At 35.3% G+C, this 18,944-nt stretch overlaps 1 protein-coding gene across 1 annotated transcript; it reads right to left on the reverse strand.

The window, feature by feature from the left end:
• Positions 1-1,353: 1,353 nt before the first annotated feature.
• Positions 1,354-18,860, reverse strand: LOC113110178 (N-alpha-acetyltransferase 25, NatB auxiliary subunit-like). Its single transcript, XM_026274220.1, has 24 exons — positions 18,803-18,860; positions 16,555-16,640; positions 15,638-15,776; positions 15,367-15,485; positions 14,270-14,344; positions 14,061-14,168; positions 13,903-13,981; positions 13,118-13,229; positions 12,895-12,984; positions 12,538-12,710; positions 12,339-12,451; positions 11,310-11,517; positions 10,760-10,849; positions 10,498-10,678; positions 8,458-8,557; positions 8,220-8,371; positions 8,013-8,138; positions 7,689-7,932; positions 6,052-6,181; positions 5,316-5,381; positions 4,880-4,977; positions 4,684-4,794; positions 4,414-4,560; positions 1,354-3,453 (listed from the first exon to the last, which is right to left on the reverse strand). The coding sequence occupies exons 1-24, from the start codon at positions 18,858-18,860 to the stop codon at positions 3,331-3,333; spliced, it is 2,928 nt and encodes a 975-aa protein (XP_026130005.1). The 3' UTR covers positions 1,354-3,330.
• Positions 18,861-18,944: the final 84 nt, after the last annotated feature.

Here is an 18,944-nt window from a genome sequence, read left to right on the forward strand (position 1 = left end):
TGCAGTTCTGAGAAAATTCAGAATTGCAAGATATGAACACATTTTTATATAAGTTCAGGGTTTACTATACCTCTTGCAATTATTTCAATATCCATAAATCATATATAAATTATTGAATTGGGCTTCCATACTAATAAGTACAATAAATAATACTAAATACATTTAAACTACTGAAATATTATACCATATTTTTGCATTATAGTACTTAAAAAAACTTCAATTTGGAGTGATGTATGTAACTTTCATGAATATAATAGGTTGCATATTCTTTTTTTTTTTTTTTTTTGCATTAGGCTAAAATTAGACATTTTTGATGAGCTTGACCTCATTGTTAGCAGTATTATGATCACAAAGAGGCTTTGATGGTGAAAGGGCTCGTCTTCTTGATGTCATTTGGTTAATAGACGCACACCGCACAGAATCGTGTGGCTCTTGTTTCTCTCCACCCAATTATTTTTAGTAAGTTATACACAGTCACTCTTTGTATTGAGACATTTCTCTGGTTTCCACACCCTTCTCATCGGTTACAGATTGCTGGAAGCTATTATTGCTAACTTTTGACAAGAAAATGCAAGTAATAAACCGCAATCACTACACGTTACACCCTTAAAATGTGTGATTGTCAAACTGTTAAAGTTTCAATTAACATTATTCTGTGGCAGCTTCACTAGCAAAGAGCTAACGTTATTAGGGAAAGTAACGAAGCAAGAAAGGCGCGAAGGTTTAAAAACATACGGGCATTTTTAACGTTACTCACTTTTATCACGTTCGTTTAAAACACCCGGACGTTACCGTCTTCGTTTCGCCGAATAAATTACTTTTGTGAGAAAAAAAAACCGCCTCGATGATTAATAAACTGACAAACTGTCCGTTAATGGGAGTGAGCTATATTTGGAAAAAAAAACGTCACTGAGGATTCGTAAAAATCAGAAAGCGGCTGAATCAGGTAAGCATAAATTATATAATACTAATAATGTTATATATTAATATATAATACAACTATACACTTTTAAATGTATTTTCTTAAATATTATACATATATTTGTTTTAAGAAATTACAAAGCAATTATATTACGTGATTATATTTAAATTATGTACATTTGTATACAATATACAATTTTAATCATTGAATAAATTCATGTCAACATCCTGTAGCATATTAAACAAAATACAAAAGCAATATTTTAAGATCAAATAATTTTTAAAGGTAAACCTAAAATAATGCAATGTTAAATCATTCACAATGAAACCATCAAAATGTTTAAAGTAGCCAAAAATCTTTTGATTTCATGTTAACTTTAGAGATAAAGATGTGCAAATGCAAAATAAATAAATTCAAAAGCAGACACAGCATATGGAACAATTACTTTTTATTTAAAAAAAACCTCCTTTTCACATTCCAGTGTTTTTATTTTCTCCATTTCCCTAACAAAAGAGTTGATAAGCCAACACAGTTCCAACCAGCTCTTGACCTCCTCAGTCTTTGTGAGGGTGAGGACACCAAATGAGCCCTTCAGTCCCGGAGCGACACAAGAACATCAAAATAAAAAAGAGAAAAGCGTCTTTCCATCCTCCCCGAGCAGATATAAAGCGGTGAAAGCCTGTAGTAGATTGTAGCACACCGGACTACACATGCTAGAAACATGATTCAAACGGTGCTTGAAAACATTGTAAACAAGTTGCACTTCCCGGTAGACATCAACAAATCAGTCGTATAAAAACCTACCTTCGACTCTACTGCGAGGTTAAGGGATTATTTCACCCCAAAATGAAAATTCAGTCAATTTACTCACCATTTCAGTCCAAACCCGTAAGAAATTGGTTTATAACACAAATTAAGATATTTTAAATCAAGTCTGAGATGTTTCCGTCCAACTCTGTTCACCCAAAACGTTCGTAAAATAAATTCATACAATTTGATCGACTTTAATCCAAGTCTTTTGAAGATTAACACATTTATTTTAGGCTTTTATTCACATTCAGCGACAAAGAAGGTTTATTTTTGGTAACGACGACCCAAGCATGCCTGCTTAAACCAATGAAAATTCACAAGTATGCATATATCAAGCAAGTAAGCTTGTGCTTCTGTTGTAAGTGAATAAAAGCAACAATTAAATCAGTTCAGCACATAAAATGATTGTGTTTATTCAGAAACTTGGATTACACTGCTAAATCTCTTTACAAATGTTTTAAATCATCAGTGTTTTTGGGCGAAAGACTTTTTAAATGGAGGGACAAAAGTCTCTCACAGTCGATTAATATTATTTGTGTTCCGAAGATGAACGAATTTCCAATGGTTTTGGAATTACATGAGGGTGTATCTGAATAAGTGTCAGATTTTTTATTTTGGGGTAAACCAACCCTTTAACGCAAAGGCTAATTTCGAAATTTTTTGGTATGCAACAACATTAAAACCTCATCATTTAAGGGACATCATCAGTGCAATCGACAATTTTTCAAAAAGTAAACAACGTTTCCCCAACCAATTGATTCAGTTATTCATAAAATTAATTCCAAACATGACTGAATAAATGTCTTTTACCATCAATCAAAAGATAACAAACAAACACACACTTACCCAAACCTCGAGTAGCACTAAATGCTATTTTTCTTCACATGTGGCAATTCCAAACAAACAATCGGGAAAGCTACATTTCGTACGCTTGCGGCTCAAGTAAAGTCATTTGTAACATACAAACAAATATCGCAATAGAAGCACCCAAAGCATCTGGATACTCGTGCCACCCTGACGAAAAGTTTGCGTGAAATCTCCTCGGGACGAAGCGTAGCTCTTGGCTGGTTGTGCATCGCGAACGGCTACGTAAACACGTCGCAGATTGCATCAGTCTGGAAGTTGGCTACTTGCGATACGGAGCGGCACTATTTTGCTTTGGAGTGTCGTCTGAAAATGAACCGTCAATCGTGAGGTTTACGGCTGGGAAGTGAGAGAGACGATAACGCAAGACATCGACAAAAAGACAAAGCAGTTCACTTTAATTCGCCAAGGAGTTCTCGTTGATATTCTTTATCTTCAAACTATGTACAATAATTTATAGCAGTACTTCTAAAATTGCTTATTTTTGTTTTGCTAGGGATATGAATGTTACGTTTCCACTTAAAAGTGCTGCGCAGAGCACCGTTGATGTTTGTGCTGAAGCCGTTGTTGAACTTTACAGTGTGCCTGTGTCTGTACGTGAGTAATGAGACGGATAAATAGGAAAAGGAGACGAGACCAGCTGAGTTCACAGACTGAGACGGGAGGATTGCGTTAGGGGCCGAGGACTCTGTCGCGTGGAGCAATGCGGGTCGGGGACCGGATCGATGGAGCGCTCAGACTTTGAAGGATTTTAACGTGTCCGCTCTCTTCTTTAACAGTTCCCCGATCTCCTGCAGCGAACGCAGGTAGCTGCTATGCACCTTATCCATGGCAGTCTTCGTGAAGGTCTCTTCTGCCTGAATGAAGCGAGAAAACAGTGGTCAAAAATTGAGAAACGCTTTCTCTGAAGCATCATGACCTAGTTTCAACCTGATTGCACACATACACATTTAGCTAGCTTTACACAATTTATGAAACCAGATAAAAAAAAATTAAGACATTTAATAATCCTGAAAAAATTTATTTTAATTAAATATTTTTTTTTATATATAAAACATTTAATTTGAAAGAACCCAATAAATTAATTAAATGATGATTAAATCTATAAATATCAAGTGTGAGTAGATTGTCAAGATGTATCAATATAAAATCAAGATGATTCTTCAAGATTTTAAAGTTTTGTTATTTGAAAGGTATTTTTGGAACCTCTTTCCTTAAATTAATTAAACAAAACTCAATTATATGATTAAAAAACATTTAATTATTAATTATAATTACATTATAATACTTTAAAAAAAAAAAATAGAATAACAAAAAAAAGATTAAAAAAAAAAATTTAAGAACTAAAATGCTGAATAAATCTTTCCACTGATGTATGGTTTATTAGGATCAGACAATATTTCAGACAACTATTTGAAAATTTGGAATCTGAGGGTACAAAACAAATCTAAATATTGAGAAAATCACCTTTAAAGTTGTCCAAATGAAGTTCTTAGCAATGCATATTACTAATCACAAATTAAGTTTTGATATATTTACAGCAGGATATTTACAAAATATCTTCATGGAACATGATCTTTACTTAATATCCTAATGATTTTTGGCATAAAAGAAAGATCAATGATTTTAACCCATACCATGTTTTTCTGGCTATTGATACAAATATTCCCCAGAGACTTAAGACTGCTCTTGTGCTCCAGGGTCACATATATACATACAAAACTATTAAAATGAGAAATATAAAAATAAACACCAATTCAAAATAAAAGTGAATACACTGGACCAGACTGGATGCTGCTAATGTTTTAGAGACGCACCTCAGACAGGGTTTGTCCCTCCAGACTGAGGGCTTCCAGCTTCAGTGCTGTCAGGCTGATCTCTTGGCTCTTGATGTGCTCCAGCGCCTGATTGAGGAGACTCTGCAAGCTGCTGCTGAACTCCTGATAGGCCGAGAGCACCGGCGGCTGTGTGCGAGACACAAATCAGTTCATAAACAAAACTGACCCACATTCCCTGCAACCCTACACTGCATGAATATTGACTCGAGAGAGAGAGAGAGGTTCAACAAAAATCAGAACTGTTACTACCGTTACAGTGCTGGCTTCTTTTTTCTTTTTCTTCTTCTTCTGTAAACTGGACTTTAAGGGCCGGAGGACACTTCCACAGTAATTAGACACCCATAGGACGATACAAATGGACTGGAACCATCAGATAAAAATAATAATTATTTTTATTTTCTCAACAGAGTCATGTATTGTGTATCAGTGATGGAGAGAAACTCACTTCAACAAAGTAGACTAGATTCTCCAGTAAAAATGGTTGCGGCTTGCTTTGACCGTCTTTAACTTCTAATAGGTCACCTTTACATTTTTCCAACATATCTGGAAAAGCATGCAGAATTTTTTTTTAATTTAACCCAACTACAACATTTAACTTTTGTAATGTGTATTATTTTCATCAGGCTTTGACTGGATAATGAAAGTGGGCTGAATAATAATAATAATAATAATATTAATAATAATAATTATGTTCCGTGCTCACGTGGACTTGGTTACATCCACAGAAAACAAATAATTTCAGGAACACACAGAGTTTGGAATTATTTTCATCAGGATTTGATTGGATAGTGAAAGTGGGTTGCATTATTATTACTAATTCTATTATTTTTGTGCTCGCATAGACTTATTTACACAAATATGTACAAAAATGTTAAACATACCTTGAAGTTGTACTGCTAAAGACTTGAAAAGATTAGATATTTGTGTTTGGAGCTCTGCTGAGTCATCTGAAAATACAAGGAGATACAATTAATGTAATACAATCATAAGTCCAATTAAATTTAAGGATTAAAGAGCTAATAAAAAATATTGTACATAATGTAACAATGTAATATACCATGTAATAAACTGTATAACTGAATTTATATATATATGTGTGTGTGTGTGTGTGTGTGTGACCCTGGAGCACAAAAGCAGTCTCTGAGGTATATTTTGTAGTAATAGCCAAAAATACATGGTATGGGTCAAAATTATAGATTTTTCTTTTATGCCAAAAAAATTTAAAGATCATGTTCCATGAAGATATTTTGCAAATGTCCTACTGTAAATATATCAAAACAATTTTTGTTTAGTAATATGGTTTGCTAAGAACTTTATTTGAACAACTTTAAAATATGATTTTCTCAGTATTTTGATTTTTTGCACCCTCAGATTCCAGATTTTCAAATAGTTTTATCTCGACCAAATATTGTCCTCCTAACAAACCATACAGCAATGGAAAGATTCTTTATTCAGCTTTCATATAATGTATATATCTTTTTCAGGCCAGAAAAATAGACTTACAATTGTAAAAAAAAAAAAAAAAAAAAAAAAAAAAAAAAGTAATTGCAATATTTGTCAAAATCAAACAGGATTGTGTGATGGACGCTGTACATAAGGAGGTGTGAAGTAACGAACCCAGGCCGGTGGTCTGGAGCTCCTGGAGGTGCAGAGGGATCTGTAGAGAGGAGAGCTGACACTGACAGCAGCCGCTGGACAGAGCCTGAGCCAGACGAGACGCCACGGGACCCACGAACGGGTACTGATGCTGAGAACCACAACACACACACACACACACACACAGCTGACTTAACTTACAATTTCATATCCAATATAGGTTCTGAAAATTGTGTACAATTACACAAGGTAATCAAATTTTTTTTATTGAGGTTATTTATTTTGTGAGTGTTTAACACTGTAAATGAAAAATCAAAATAAAACAAGATATTTTTTTTCATTTATTGGGACTAAAACTATTAAGAAGCACTTTTGTTTACAAAATACATTTACATTTTTTGCCTTGGCAACTAACGGAAATCTAAAACCAATCTAAGTATAACAATTACTTACATTAAAACTAAAACTGAATAAAGCGCAATAGAAAAGATAAACATCTAATAAAATCAACAATGATATCACAATATAACTAAAACAATTAGATTAAATGGAAAAACTAAAATGACAAATGTTAACCTAAACAAATCAAGTACTAAAATGACTAAAACTGAAATAAAAATAAATCTAAATAGAAATATAAAATATAATCATTACACAAAAGAAAAATAATTACTAAAAACATCACATTACAGAAATTTAAGCGACCATGCATAATTTTTTTTTCTTGTTTTCTCGTTATCGCGACATAACAAAAGTTGTTTTCTCGTTATAACGACTTAATACTTAATAACTTAAAGTAGATAATGTACAACACCCCAGAGAAAATTAAGTCTTTATAACTAGAAAAACAACTTTTGTTATGAAGAGATAAAAAGAAAACATGAAGGAAAAAAATAATGCATGGCCGCTTAGAACTTCCGTACAACATGACAAGTTAAACTAAAATTCAAAATGTGTGTAAACAAAGCTTATTCAAAATATTAGGGGTGCTCCGATCACGATCAGCCGATCGTTATGCGCATCTCTCAGTAAAGCCGGTTCTCTAATCAGCGGTTAATTCCATCAGGTGCGTGATTTCACATAGAGCCGCTGTTACTGCACAGAGCCATTGTTAATAGAGAAGATGCGCAAATCCACTTCATTTTCAGCGTTTATTGGTGTATCTTCTCAGTTAACAATGGCTCTGTGTAGTAACAGCGGCTCTATGTGAAATCACGCACCTGATGGAATTAACCGCTGATTAGAGAACCGGCTTTACTGAGAGATGCGCATAACGATCGGCTGATCGTGATCGGAGCACCCCTACAAAATATTAATTAATACTATAGTAGTATATATATATATATATATATATATATATATATATATATATATATATATATATATATATATATATATATATATATATATATATATATATATATATAAAATAATATTCTTCACCCACATCCTGGTTACAACAGAAAAAAAACAGGTGAAGGTAATGGCTATTATTTTTAAAAGCACACAAATTTGGGTTTATTTTCACACAAAAAAAAAAGTTATTTAAATTGCACGTTATATGCAAGTAATATGTCGCCATAAAACTTACATGATGCATATGCAGTTATGTGGAGCAAGATTTTAGATAAAAACCACGGGTCTGTAAGGGTTCTGACCTGTGTTTGTTTTTCCGTGAGCTGCGTGGCTTGGTTTAGTGTGTTTTCTAGCTGTGAGAGCAGCGACTGTAGAGAAGACGGTTTGGCCGCCACTCCGTTTTCAGTCGTCTTCTCAGAGTTGCGTGATGCCGGTGGATGAGCGAGCGCAGAGACGCAGCCAATCAGACGCAGCGTGAGCGACCTCAATCTCAGCCACAGGGTGTCTTCCTCTAGAGAGCGCTGCTTGTGCTCCTCGTTCAGCTGCCTGCGGTTTGTGAGCATTATTAGAACAAACCAATGCTTAAAACGTGTGATAGGTCAGGAGGATGGTCTCTTCGTTCGTACCGGTCCTTAGGGTCCCAGCTGACGAGGACAGTCAGGTCACGGTTATCTCTTAAGCTGTCCCAAGGGATGTCGTCCTCTTCTGGACATAGAGACATTGATTTTACACTCTCCTCTAGAGACGACGATCTGTGCGATGAAAAGACAACGATCAACAAAATCACTTTTGACTTGTAAAATGCAGAAAATACGACAGGTAAAGCGACTAACATGTCGGCTTCCAGGAAGAGGTCCAGCAGCATCCTCTCCGTGCGCACCTGGGCGAAGTGCAGCGAGTGATTGAGTCGGTTCCTGAAGGCGATGAACTCAGGGATTTTCTCAAAAGCCCCGTACTTATATGCTTGAATAATGTATTCTGAGGTCTGCAGGAAACAAACAACTTAAGCATGAGTATATGATGACAGAAAGGTCGTCTTTGGGAGATTCGTTAATCAGAATGATAACGTACATCTTTCTGGTTCGAGTGGAAAAACCTGAGGGAGAAGTTACAAGATTGGGAAGCAGCAGCAAACTGGCCCAAAGACTCTGCATAGCGGGTCAATAAATACCTGGATGAAGACAAAACCAAGAGATCGGTGTTAATATGAGACATGCTCAGTACATTTAACCTAACAGGACACACTGTGATGCATTAATGTGATTTAATCCCTAAACTTTCTTCTTTTATTTCCACTTTACCTTCAATCATTATGACCTTCAATCAATTAAAAGTGTATTACTTTTATTATTGTTTTGTACTTTGATTTGGCACACATGGCAATCAACTTTTATTTATGGTGCATGTAAACAAAAAACTTTTTTCAACAGTGATAGTTTGAAACTGAACTGAAAATATAAAGATAGCTAAAAAAATAAATAATTCAAAATATTATACATAAAATATATGCACATATAAAATGTATAGACGGTTTCATCGGGCGCACGCGCCTGGACCTAAGTTAACTTCCGGTCTGTGTTATATCGGTCTGGCTACGGTGCCATCTACAAACGCAGTTAAAGCCAAGGTGAGGAGTAGACTGAAGTTGGGCTCAGGTCGTTGTACGTGCTGCGGGATGTGTTTCTTATACATTTATTTATTTTTGGAGACTCGCCACAATTTTAAAACTGATAGATTTTCAAAAAGGCTTCGTTAAATAAACATGAGTAACGTAACATTAGGTAACGTACTGCACGTTTAATAATAATAATTCCTTACATTTATGTTTAAATATCAAAACGAGGCACAGTTGTTTTTATATCGCTGTATTTCTGAAGTAGGACTTCACTTGCATGTTATATGCCTGATAAAGCAGCGTGTGAGCGTACCAGCTCTGCTTTGTTTACAGCTGTTACTGGGGAAACCTCTATTTCTCGCGCTTTATGTCTATGTTTAAAACATCTCCTGCTGGCAAAGAATGAATTTGCATTTTTATTAAGTCCGCCTGATCCACGCAGCAAACATATTTTGTTTGTTATATATCTACTCTAGAGGGACTTGACTGTTGTTATTGATTCTATTTGGAGTCTACCGGAAGTTAAGTTAGGTCCACAAAAGCGCTCACGCGCATTAACGTTTGTTTATGTTGATGCCGTTGAAACCGTCTATAATTTAATAAATGTGGAAATGCACCATAATAGTCTGTGAAAAGTTTCCATTAAAAATAGATTTTTGTTAAATATAAATATTTAAATTAAAAAATACTAATAAATATTACTTTTTAAAATCTAAATATTGTAAGATTTAACAAAATAAATACATTTAAATGAAAATTAGAAATGTTGCCTCAGCAGCTAACTGAAATTAAATAGGTTTTCATACTAAAATTACTAAAACCGAACAGAATTAAAGATAAACAGAAATATTAAATATTATAAAAATGTAAATAAAAAAGCACATCACACTAAAACTTAAACTAAAATATATGAATATAATAGTACAAAACATATTTAAAATTTAAAAAATTATAAATGGTACTAAAATAACACTGTTCCTCACTTACTCACAGTGGGAACATTTGTGACCCTGGAGCACAAAAGCAGACTTAATCAATACTCAGTCAATACTCTGGGTATATTTGTAACAATAGCCAAAAAAAACATAGTACGGGTCCAAACTATAGATTTTTATTTTATGCCAAAAATCATTAGGACATTAATTAAAGATCATGTTTCATGAAGATATTTTGTAAATGTCCCATCATAAATATATCAAAACTTAATTTATGATCAGTAATGTGCTTTGCTAAGAACTTTATTTGGACTTTAAAGAGGATTTTCTCAATATTTCAATTTGTTTGCACCCTCAGATTTTCTAATAGTTGTATCTCAGCCAAAATACTGTCAGATCCTAATAATGGAAAGATTATTTATTCAACTTTCAAGATGATGTATAAAGCTAAATTTCGAAAAATGTACACTTAAGACTGGTTTTGTGCTCCAGGGTGACATACATTCATTCACAAACAATTCAATGTTACCTTTAATATATTAATAAAAGACACGTTCGTACCCTATGGTGTCGTGCTGGACGTGTTTGGCGTCCAGGCTGGAGTAAAGATCTACCACCGGCTCAAAAGCCCCCAGACGGCAGTACAGAAGCAAAAGCAGCAGTTTGAACTGAGCATTAGAGGAACTGTGGGAGAGACCTTCCTCTAACAGCCCCAGACACTGCCACAACACGTTCTGATCACCTGCAGCACAGACACAGCACATTCACATCAAAACATGAACACTTTCAATCAAGCTGACTGTGGGAATGAGCTCAGACTCACCCGTCTCCAGCCACAGGTCTATAAAGACATGAGCCGCCATCAGACAGTACATATCAGAGAACTGCAGCTCGGTTTTTAAACAGGACTTCCCTACAACAGAAAGAAAACCAGAACTGAACATTAGAAGTCAAATAGAAATACATGTACAAAGTATCATAGAAAGTGACATAAATATCAAGACACTGGTATTATTGAGTGCGGTCAAGTGACTAAATGCATCCAAAATAAATGTTTTTGCATGTACTGTGTATATTTATACATAAACACAAAAAATTAATTCTGAAAATAGTTACATGTATATAAATTCATATAACTTACATTATATGTAAATATATGTAATATAGAAAAAAAAATCTTAAGTATGGTATATACATGCATGTTTGTGTATTTATATAAATATGAATACATTTACACAGTACACACACATTTTATGTAAACAAAAGCTTTTAGTTTAGATTAAATCTAATCGTTTGACAGCACTGGTATCATCATAAAAAAAAAAAAAGAGGAAGAAATCTTCAGAGTTCAACCTGCCTAGTCATCTGCTTACCGAACTGTAAGCCGTGCTGGTAATGTGCCTTCAGTTGTTTGATGAGGCTCAGTTTGCCCTCGGTGTTGAGTGCGTGCTGCTGACCCAGACTGCGGCTCAGCTGGGTCACACACAGATGTCTCTGAAGAGCTCGAGTGTCTCCTGGAAGAGCAACACCATCCTCTCCTGGAGCACACAGAGGCACGGCCTCCATTAGCCTGTTGATGAACTGAGACAGTCACAACAAACTTACTATATGTTTAACACATTCATTTATTTAGTTATAAAAAACTAAACAAAAAAAAGTTCATTATTAATACACCCATCCCACCCCAGACCTGCTTCACTCACTTCATTTGTGATGAATATTTTTTATATGTTGAAGCATTCACACTGGGCTTGTCAAAATGGCTGAAAAACTAAATTCAAATTTTGTACCATCAATATGCAAACTATATTCAAATTCAACAGGCATCATTTTAGTCAAAGAGGGAAAAAAAGCTTTTGGCTTCTCTCCTGAGACCACAAGAGGGCGCATCAGGCAAAATATTACTACTGCATACTATCTTTGAAATAATGTTTCTAAACCAAATATAATTCATTAAACTGCTTCAAGTCTGTAGCTGTTGCTCTAGGGTTGTTTTTGACCTTATCAAGCATTAAACATTGTGCTTTAGCAGAGATCTTGGATGGGCGCCCACTCTTATGTTCAGCACTATATCTTGTTCATTTATAGACAATTTGTGGACTGTCTCCATAAACCAACTGAAGATCAAATCAAATTTCATGACCAGAAAAATCAGAAAACTGACAATGGTTCATTTGTTTTTCTGGCAACCGTTTACGCACATGTATAAAATAGATTTTCTTATTTGGTGCAAGTGATGCACTGATCCTTAAATGTATGCATTTAGCAGACACTTATCCAAAGTGCATTCAGGCTAACAGTTTTTACCTAACATGTGTTCCCTGGGATTCGAACCCTCAACCTTGCTCTGCTAACGCAATGCTCTACCACTGAGCCACAGGAACGCTTCTCATCGAGATTACCTGCACATGTTGGTCAGGTGAGAGAAGATCCAGAAAGATCTTCAGGTCGGTGATGCAACATGGCTTGTCTCCAAACTTCACAAAGAACTGGAACATGAGCTCAAGAGGTTCACCTGCATCGTGGCAGGAAAACACGTCAGAAACATACAACAAACACGCAGCCTGTGTTGTGTTTAAAGAGTCCTAACCCATTGTGTACCTAGCTGCTGTGCTTCAGGACAGCTGCGCTCTCGGAGCCGTCTGATGAGCTCCAGACGGGCCAGGTACGGCCCTCTCAGATGCTTGGACTCCTTCGCTTCTTCTGTGGCTATTCGGTCCTTCATGAAGCTGATGGCCTGGGCTGTGGAGGCATGCACCTCCCCTTCTGCAGAACTGAAGAAGTGAGAGAAACAACACAGCATGCATGAAACTGAGAGAACAAAATGTGTTCGGAATAGATTTGCTATACCTTTTAGTATGCAATCTGTGCTAAATATGCATGGGATTTCCAATTACATCTAGCAATCATGTGTGGAAAAACTCTTTCCCAGTTAAATATTGTGAATTGTCTACTTACTGAGCTCCTTCTTGTGGAGGTGCCCAGCTCTGATCAATAAGGTGGAACAAAGAGTCAAAGTACAATATGTAGAACTGCCAGTCGTCAGGGCTGCGGAGAGACACAAAAACATCTTACATACTGAAAATGCATTGCTCAGATGGAACGATTTCGATCCAAAATTGCTCTTTATGTTAAATCACTTCCAAGAAACAGATAGAAAACGTCTCAATGGTGGACTCACTTTTTCAGGAGCAGCTTGCAGGACAGAGCGTTGCACTCGGCCCAGCGCTCCAGACGGCGGTACAGCATCATGCATTTGTTCTCACGGCTCTGCAGTTCACTGGTCAGCTTCTCTGAGGGAGAAAACACCAGGCAAAATGACCAAATGTATAAATAAGAAAAGAAAGAAAAAAAAAAACACTCCATGCAAATGGTTGCACATTATTTGCAATTATATATCTGGTATAATTATTCGAACACAAAAGAAGATACTTTGAAGAACACATCTCAACTACACAGCTGATGGGTGTACTTCCATAGTAAGGTAAAAAAATATATTTTTATTACGTTACATTATCAGTATATTTTATGTTGAACAGAAAAAAGAAATTACTACAGGTTTGGAACAACTTGTGGGTGCGTAAACAATGACAACATTTTCTTTTTGGGTGAACTGTTCCTTTAAATCAGACAGTCCAGCGTGAACAACTGAAATGCCTCTCTGCGAACGGTGCGTTCATGATTAGTTACTGGACAGACACATTGATAACTTTTTGTTGTTGGTGTTTTTAAAGCAAACTCAGCGTCATTGCGCATCTGGTTAAAAACGAAGCTCAGAATCAAAATGAGAATCGCGATGCATCGATTTTTATCTCTTATACGGAGACAAACCCCCATGAGTTGCTGTTCTTGTTTACCTGCTTCTCATCTCTTGTAACTGGCAGCACGTCACACATGCAACACAAAGATATTCAACTGGAAATAACCCAGAATATTCTTTTGAAGAACACCGTGTTTTCACCTCACCTCCAAGTGGCCCCTGAACCACATCCAGTGCCTCCACATATTTGCCCAAACGCTCCAGGATCATGAAGTACAGCTGGACCTGGAGCGGCAGATGGAAAATACATCATAAACTCCATACGGCTGAAATCAGAAACAGATTATTGATACTGAAGTCCTACCTCAGCTTCTGCCTCTATTTTCTCCTCCTTGACCATTTTTTCCACCATACGCTCAGCCAGCGGCAGGAACATGGTCTGAGAGAGCTTCTCGTCTTGTGCTGAGATGGCCTGAAACACAAATTGCATTGATGATGTTGTTTTATTTTGTTCTGCATGAGTTCCTCTCTGCTATGCACAGTTTATGTAAGTGAGAAAAAACATCACTGTACCTGCATCACCAAGCTCATCACTGACCAGAAGTAATAAGGGTTTTTTGGGACAATTTTATACAGCGCCATTCCAGCCTGTCAGAATTGAAAGACAAAAGTCAGTCTTTAAACACAAACATATATTTTAGAGATTCATGATTAACTATGCAACCCTACTAAAACTACAATCGATTCTAATGTGCATTTGGGAACAACCAACATCCGAAAATTAAATGCAAATTGAAATGGCTGTTGTCAACAAAAAGAGAAGCTTTAAGGGCCTGTGGTTTACCAACAAAATAGAAGCTAGATGGTATAACATTTGCAAATGCATACATGAAGCAAAAAAAATACTTCAACTTAAAAATAAAATAACTACAATATTTTTCAATAAATACTTGATATATAATTATACTTTAAAGTGGATATTGATCTTCATTTGGTTTAATATTTTTGCAATAATAATAAGGGCTCCCTGTGCTTTTGCACTAAAATCCACTAAAAAACTTTTCATTTGATGTTTGAAAATGCATAAATAAAGCCAAAAAATAATAATAATAAATAGTATTATAGTATTAGTAATAGTATTTATTTTTTAATAATTTTGCAATTAAAAATAATAAATGAATAAAAAATTAAAACAACAACAATAATAATAATAAAAATAATAATAATAATAATAATGGCTCCCTCTGGTTTTCCAGCAAAATTAAAGTTAAATTGTTTAATATTTAAGACATCCATAAATAATATTATTATTATTATAAAACTTTAATACTAGATTTTTTTATATTTTAAAGAGAATAAGTAGCAATATATCTTAATTCCTATTTTGTTGATTTTTTTAATAGTAATAAACAACAATAACAACAATGCTAACTATTATTATTATTACTTTACTATTATTATTACCGTGATACTGATATATAGTCTATTTTTTTTTTTTTTTTGAATTTTGCAGCCCTACAAACAGCCACAGCAAACCTGGAGCTTTTTTTTTTTTTTTTTTTTACTGAATTAACAAATTATAAACTTTTTTTCCCCCACAAACAATGCAGCCCTGATATATTTTTTAAACAGGATGCAAACACTGATCACAGAGAGGACACAAACAAAACCTGTTGCATTTTCTTGTACTCCCCGACCCGGGCGTAGGCCATAAAGAGGTGAGAGTGGTACTCCTCGCTCGCTGGAACTTTCCGGACTGCAGCTTCATAAAGCTTGGTCACCAACTCGGCTGTAGACAAAGTTTTTGGGTTTGTGCTCCATGTCAATTTGCATATTAAAAGCAAACATACTCTGAATGGCATTTCGGTTCCAGTGAGGACAGAAAAATGAAATTCATAATTTGTTAGCATGAGGTTCTGTGTCTGTTCTTTCAACACTCACGCCGGTGCATTTCTCTGTAGAGGATGGTCAGTGCTTGCAAAGAGTTGTCGTCTGTGGGTTCGAGAACGGCCACTTCCTGCGCCAATGTGAAGGCTTCATCCTGTCTGCCGGTGCGCTGCAAACCGATCGCCTTCAAGACCTGCCAAACAAGAGCAAAGCATGAGTTTGGAGCTAAATCATTGATCTAGAAGATCAAATTCATGATGTTTTTTTCTGTGTTGACCACGGTCCACAGTATCATGTGAAGAATGACGTGAATCCATCAGTTCTGCTAATTCTTTGTGACAATCAGCTTGAGCGAAACAAAATTAAACTGGACGCTGTGTTTGCTGGGACTGCATGAATAATCCATATAAAATCTAAACCACAATATGGCTTAGTGCAATTGTCAAATGCATGTTCAAACAAAAGATTTAGCTTTGTTTTTCTGCCAAAGTAAAACTTGATTGTTTAATGCGTGAACATGAAGAAATTATTACAGCTGCAAGTACTGCAATTTTACAGTTGTACTGTCAAATTATAATATTTGTAAATAATTTTTACAGTAACATTTGTTTTTTATATTTTACAATATATTATTATATTTTATTCAATAAATTTAATGATAGTAATAATAATAATAATAATAATAATATTGTAATGAACATTTTATTATTTTATTGTCATATAAATATTACAATATAAAATCTAATTACTGAAAAAAAAAATATTGTTGCCAAACCTGCAGCTGTCTAAAAACATAAAATAATATAAAACAAAATAAAGCATTTTTAATCACAATCTCTATCGGAAGAATTTTATAAAATCAAAATTTTCCCACGCCAAAGTTGAGCCCTAGTGTTTCCTATTAATATGACGAGCTGGTCATGGAGTTCTGGAGTAAAAAATAAATAAATAAAAAATAATAATTCACACACCTTTGCACAGTGCAGATCTTTGTGCTTCTTGAGCAGTTTGTCAGCCTGCTGGATTGCCATCTTGTTGTTGCCATTGTCCAGGTAATCTAGAAGACAAAAACATGTTCAATACAACAAAACAGCACTGGGGAGGAAGTTACTAACATCTTTGACAATTACCAAAGACAATAACCATGTGTTTCCATCATTAAAGTGTAAAATAAGACTGATAAACCTTATGACTCTAAACTGCCAGTCTCACATCACTAGGCCAATACATCATTAGAATTTAAAGTACGCATGCAGGTACAAATCAGTTTCTTTATGGTCAATAGAAAACTAAATGCCACAAGAAACCTCGAGTAACATTATAGGTGAAGAAAATGCTACAAAAAAAGAGAAATATGACCCTTTCAAAATAGGTATTACGGGGAATTTGTACATCCAGTATACTAAACCACAAGTTAGGGTATAAGAGCATTGGTGATCAGGACCAGACGGCTGCAGAAACACACACAGACCCCTGACTGTGAGAACGTTCTCTCACCGGCTGCTCGATGCGATCCGGAGTGCATGAGCCCCCTCCCCTCCCATAAGTCTCTGCTAAAAGAACACAGGGCCATGTCTGACGACAGCTGAATGCCAAATTTAACCAGGCCAGACTGTAGTTTAAGTCTTTCGACAAGAGAACACTTCCACGTGAATAAAGGGTCATTGATCTATTGATTGTGATAAACCTCACATGCACAGAGTGGCATCTCTAGTGTAGCAGAACAATAGCGAATCATTAATCATTAAAAAATAAAAGTAGTATTATAAAATCTGCTGTTTAAGTCAATGCAATTTGATGCACATATCTGCAGAGTCTGAACTTAAGAACCTGGAATTATGTTTAAAAAAACTGCAATGATTAATTCTGTCCCTGGTTGCTATTAAAACATTATATAATGAATTGAATAATATAATTAAATATAAATGTATTTAATAATCTAATATGATATAAAAGAATTTATTAAAAGTTGTGTCTTAAATGTTTATACAGTGGGTTAACTGTTTTAAGTCAATAAGGCAGAATCATATCATGCAATAACCATGCATCTTTACTGACAAGATGCATTGGAAATGCTTATCTTTGTGTTAAATTAGAACAATTATAGACTTAAATATAAATGAATTAATCTCTCTTTCTATCATTTACCTAGCAGGTCTAAGGGAATGCTAGACGGACTTCATTTCTACATGCAAATTGTTTAGTCTTGAAGAAAAGTTCATCAATCTGTTCTTGTTTTTTCTGTATGGAAAACAATGAAAAATAAATGGAAAAATGAAATGATTTAAACCAAAATATAATATTAAATGAACTTAACGCAAAGCTAAATGTTTCATTACCTTTCCACATTAAAGTGTATTAAGGAAAACTAATGTACAAGTATATGACTCTGTACACCAATAATTCATATTTTAATGAGTTTGTGAAGTAAACAGCATAACATACGCATTAATATTTTGTTAAATGCACAAGCACTGACATACATACACTCAGACATACAGTAAGATATCATATGTTGGAAGATAAAACACAAATGTCAGTGGTGTCCCACAAGGCTATGCACTAAGACCAACAAAGTTTTAGGGTTCAGGCATTTAAAGCCATTTAAAGGGCATTTCTGCACAGCTTTGGAGTAAATTTCCCAAATTAAAACGCAATACCTCAAAATAATATTAACAAAGAGACTTACAATTAATCTCTGGAAGACAATAAGCGGGTCTATCTTCAGATCATTTAGCCACAAAGCTCAGCTTTATGCATCTATAATGTAACCACTCAAGTTATTACAGCATTAATAAATTATTAAGCATGTAAAGCATCTGTCTGAGACTCTATACAAATAAAAACCCATAGAAAAAAATAAAGCACAAATGGCTCATATTGAGTCTGTTAATCTCTTTAACCTTTCAAGAAAGTAATGGGCTGGTTGATCAAATTAAATCAATGATATCTGGATATTTAAACAGTATTTCAGTGTTTAGATGGGCTATAAACAGGCTTTATTTTACCGATTGAAACTTCAGCGTGTGACCGCGTGAGGACGCACTGTCATCCGGCGCCGCAGCCGAACCGACACCGCGGCTTCAGCTCCACAGGCCTCACCGGCTCTCCACAGCTCCTGCAGCCCTTTACTACTCTCGAAAACGCACAGGGCGGTCCTAAAGCACTAGTCAGACCAGCTAGGTTTGTATAAACTCAGGAGTGTGATGTGAATCTTACCGTAAATGGGTCGCAGTCTCCTGTCGTTAGGGTCTTGCACATGGCCCCTCGCCGCCATGATGGAGCTGATCAGGATTAATTGGTGCGCATGCGCAGAGCGAGCACTCCGGAAAGACTTTAACAGGAGCCTGGAGTCGTGTGT

The sequence above is a fragment of the Carassius auratus genome, chromosome 10, assembly GCF_003368295.1.
Source record: "Carassius auratus strain Wakin chromosome 10, ASM336829v1, whole genome shotgun sequence".
In the NCBI taxonomy this organism is placed as follows: domain Eukaryota; kingdom Metazoa; phylum Chordata; class Actinopteri; order Cypriniformes; family Cyprinidae; genus Carassius; species Carassius auratus.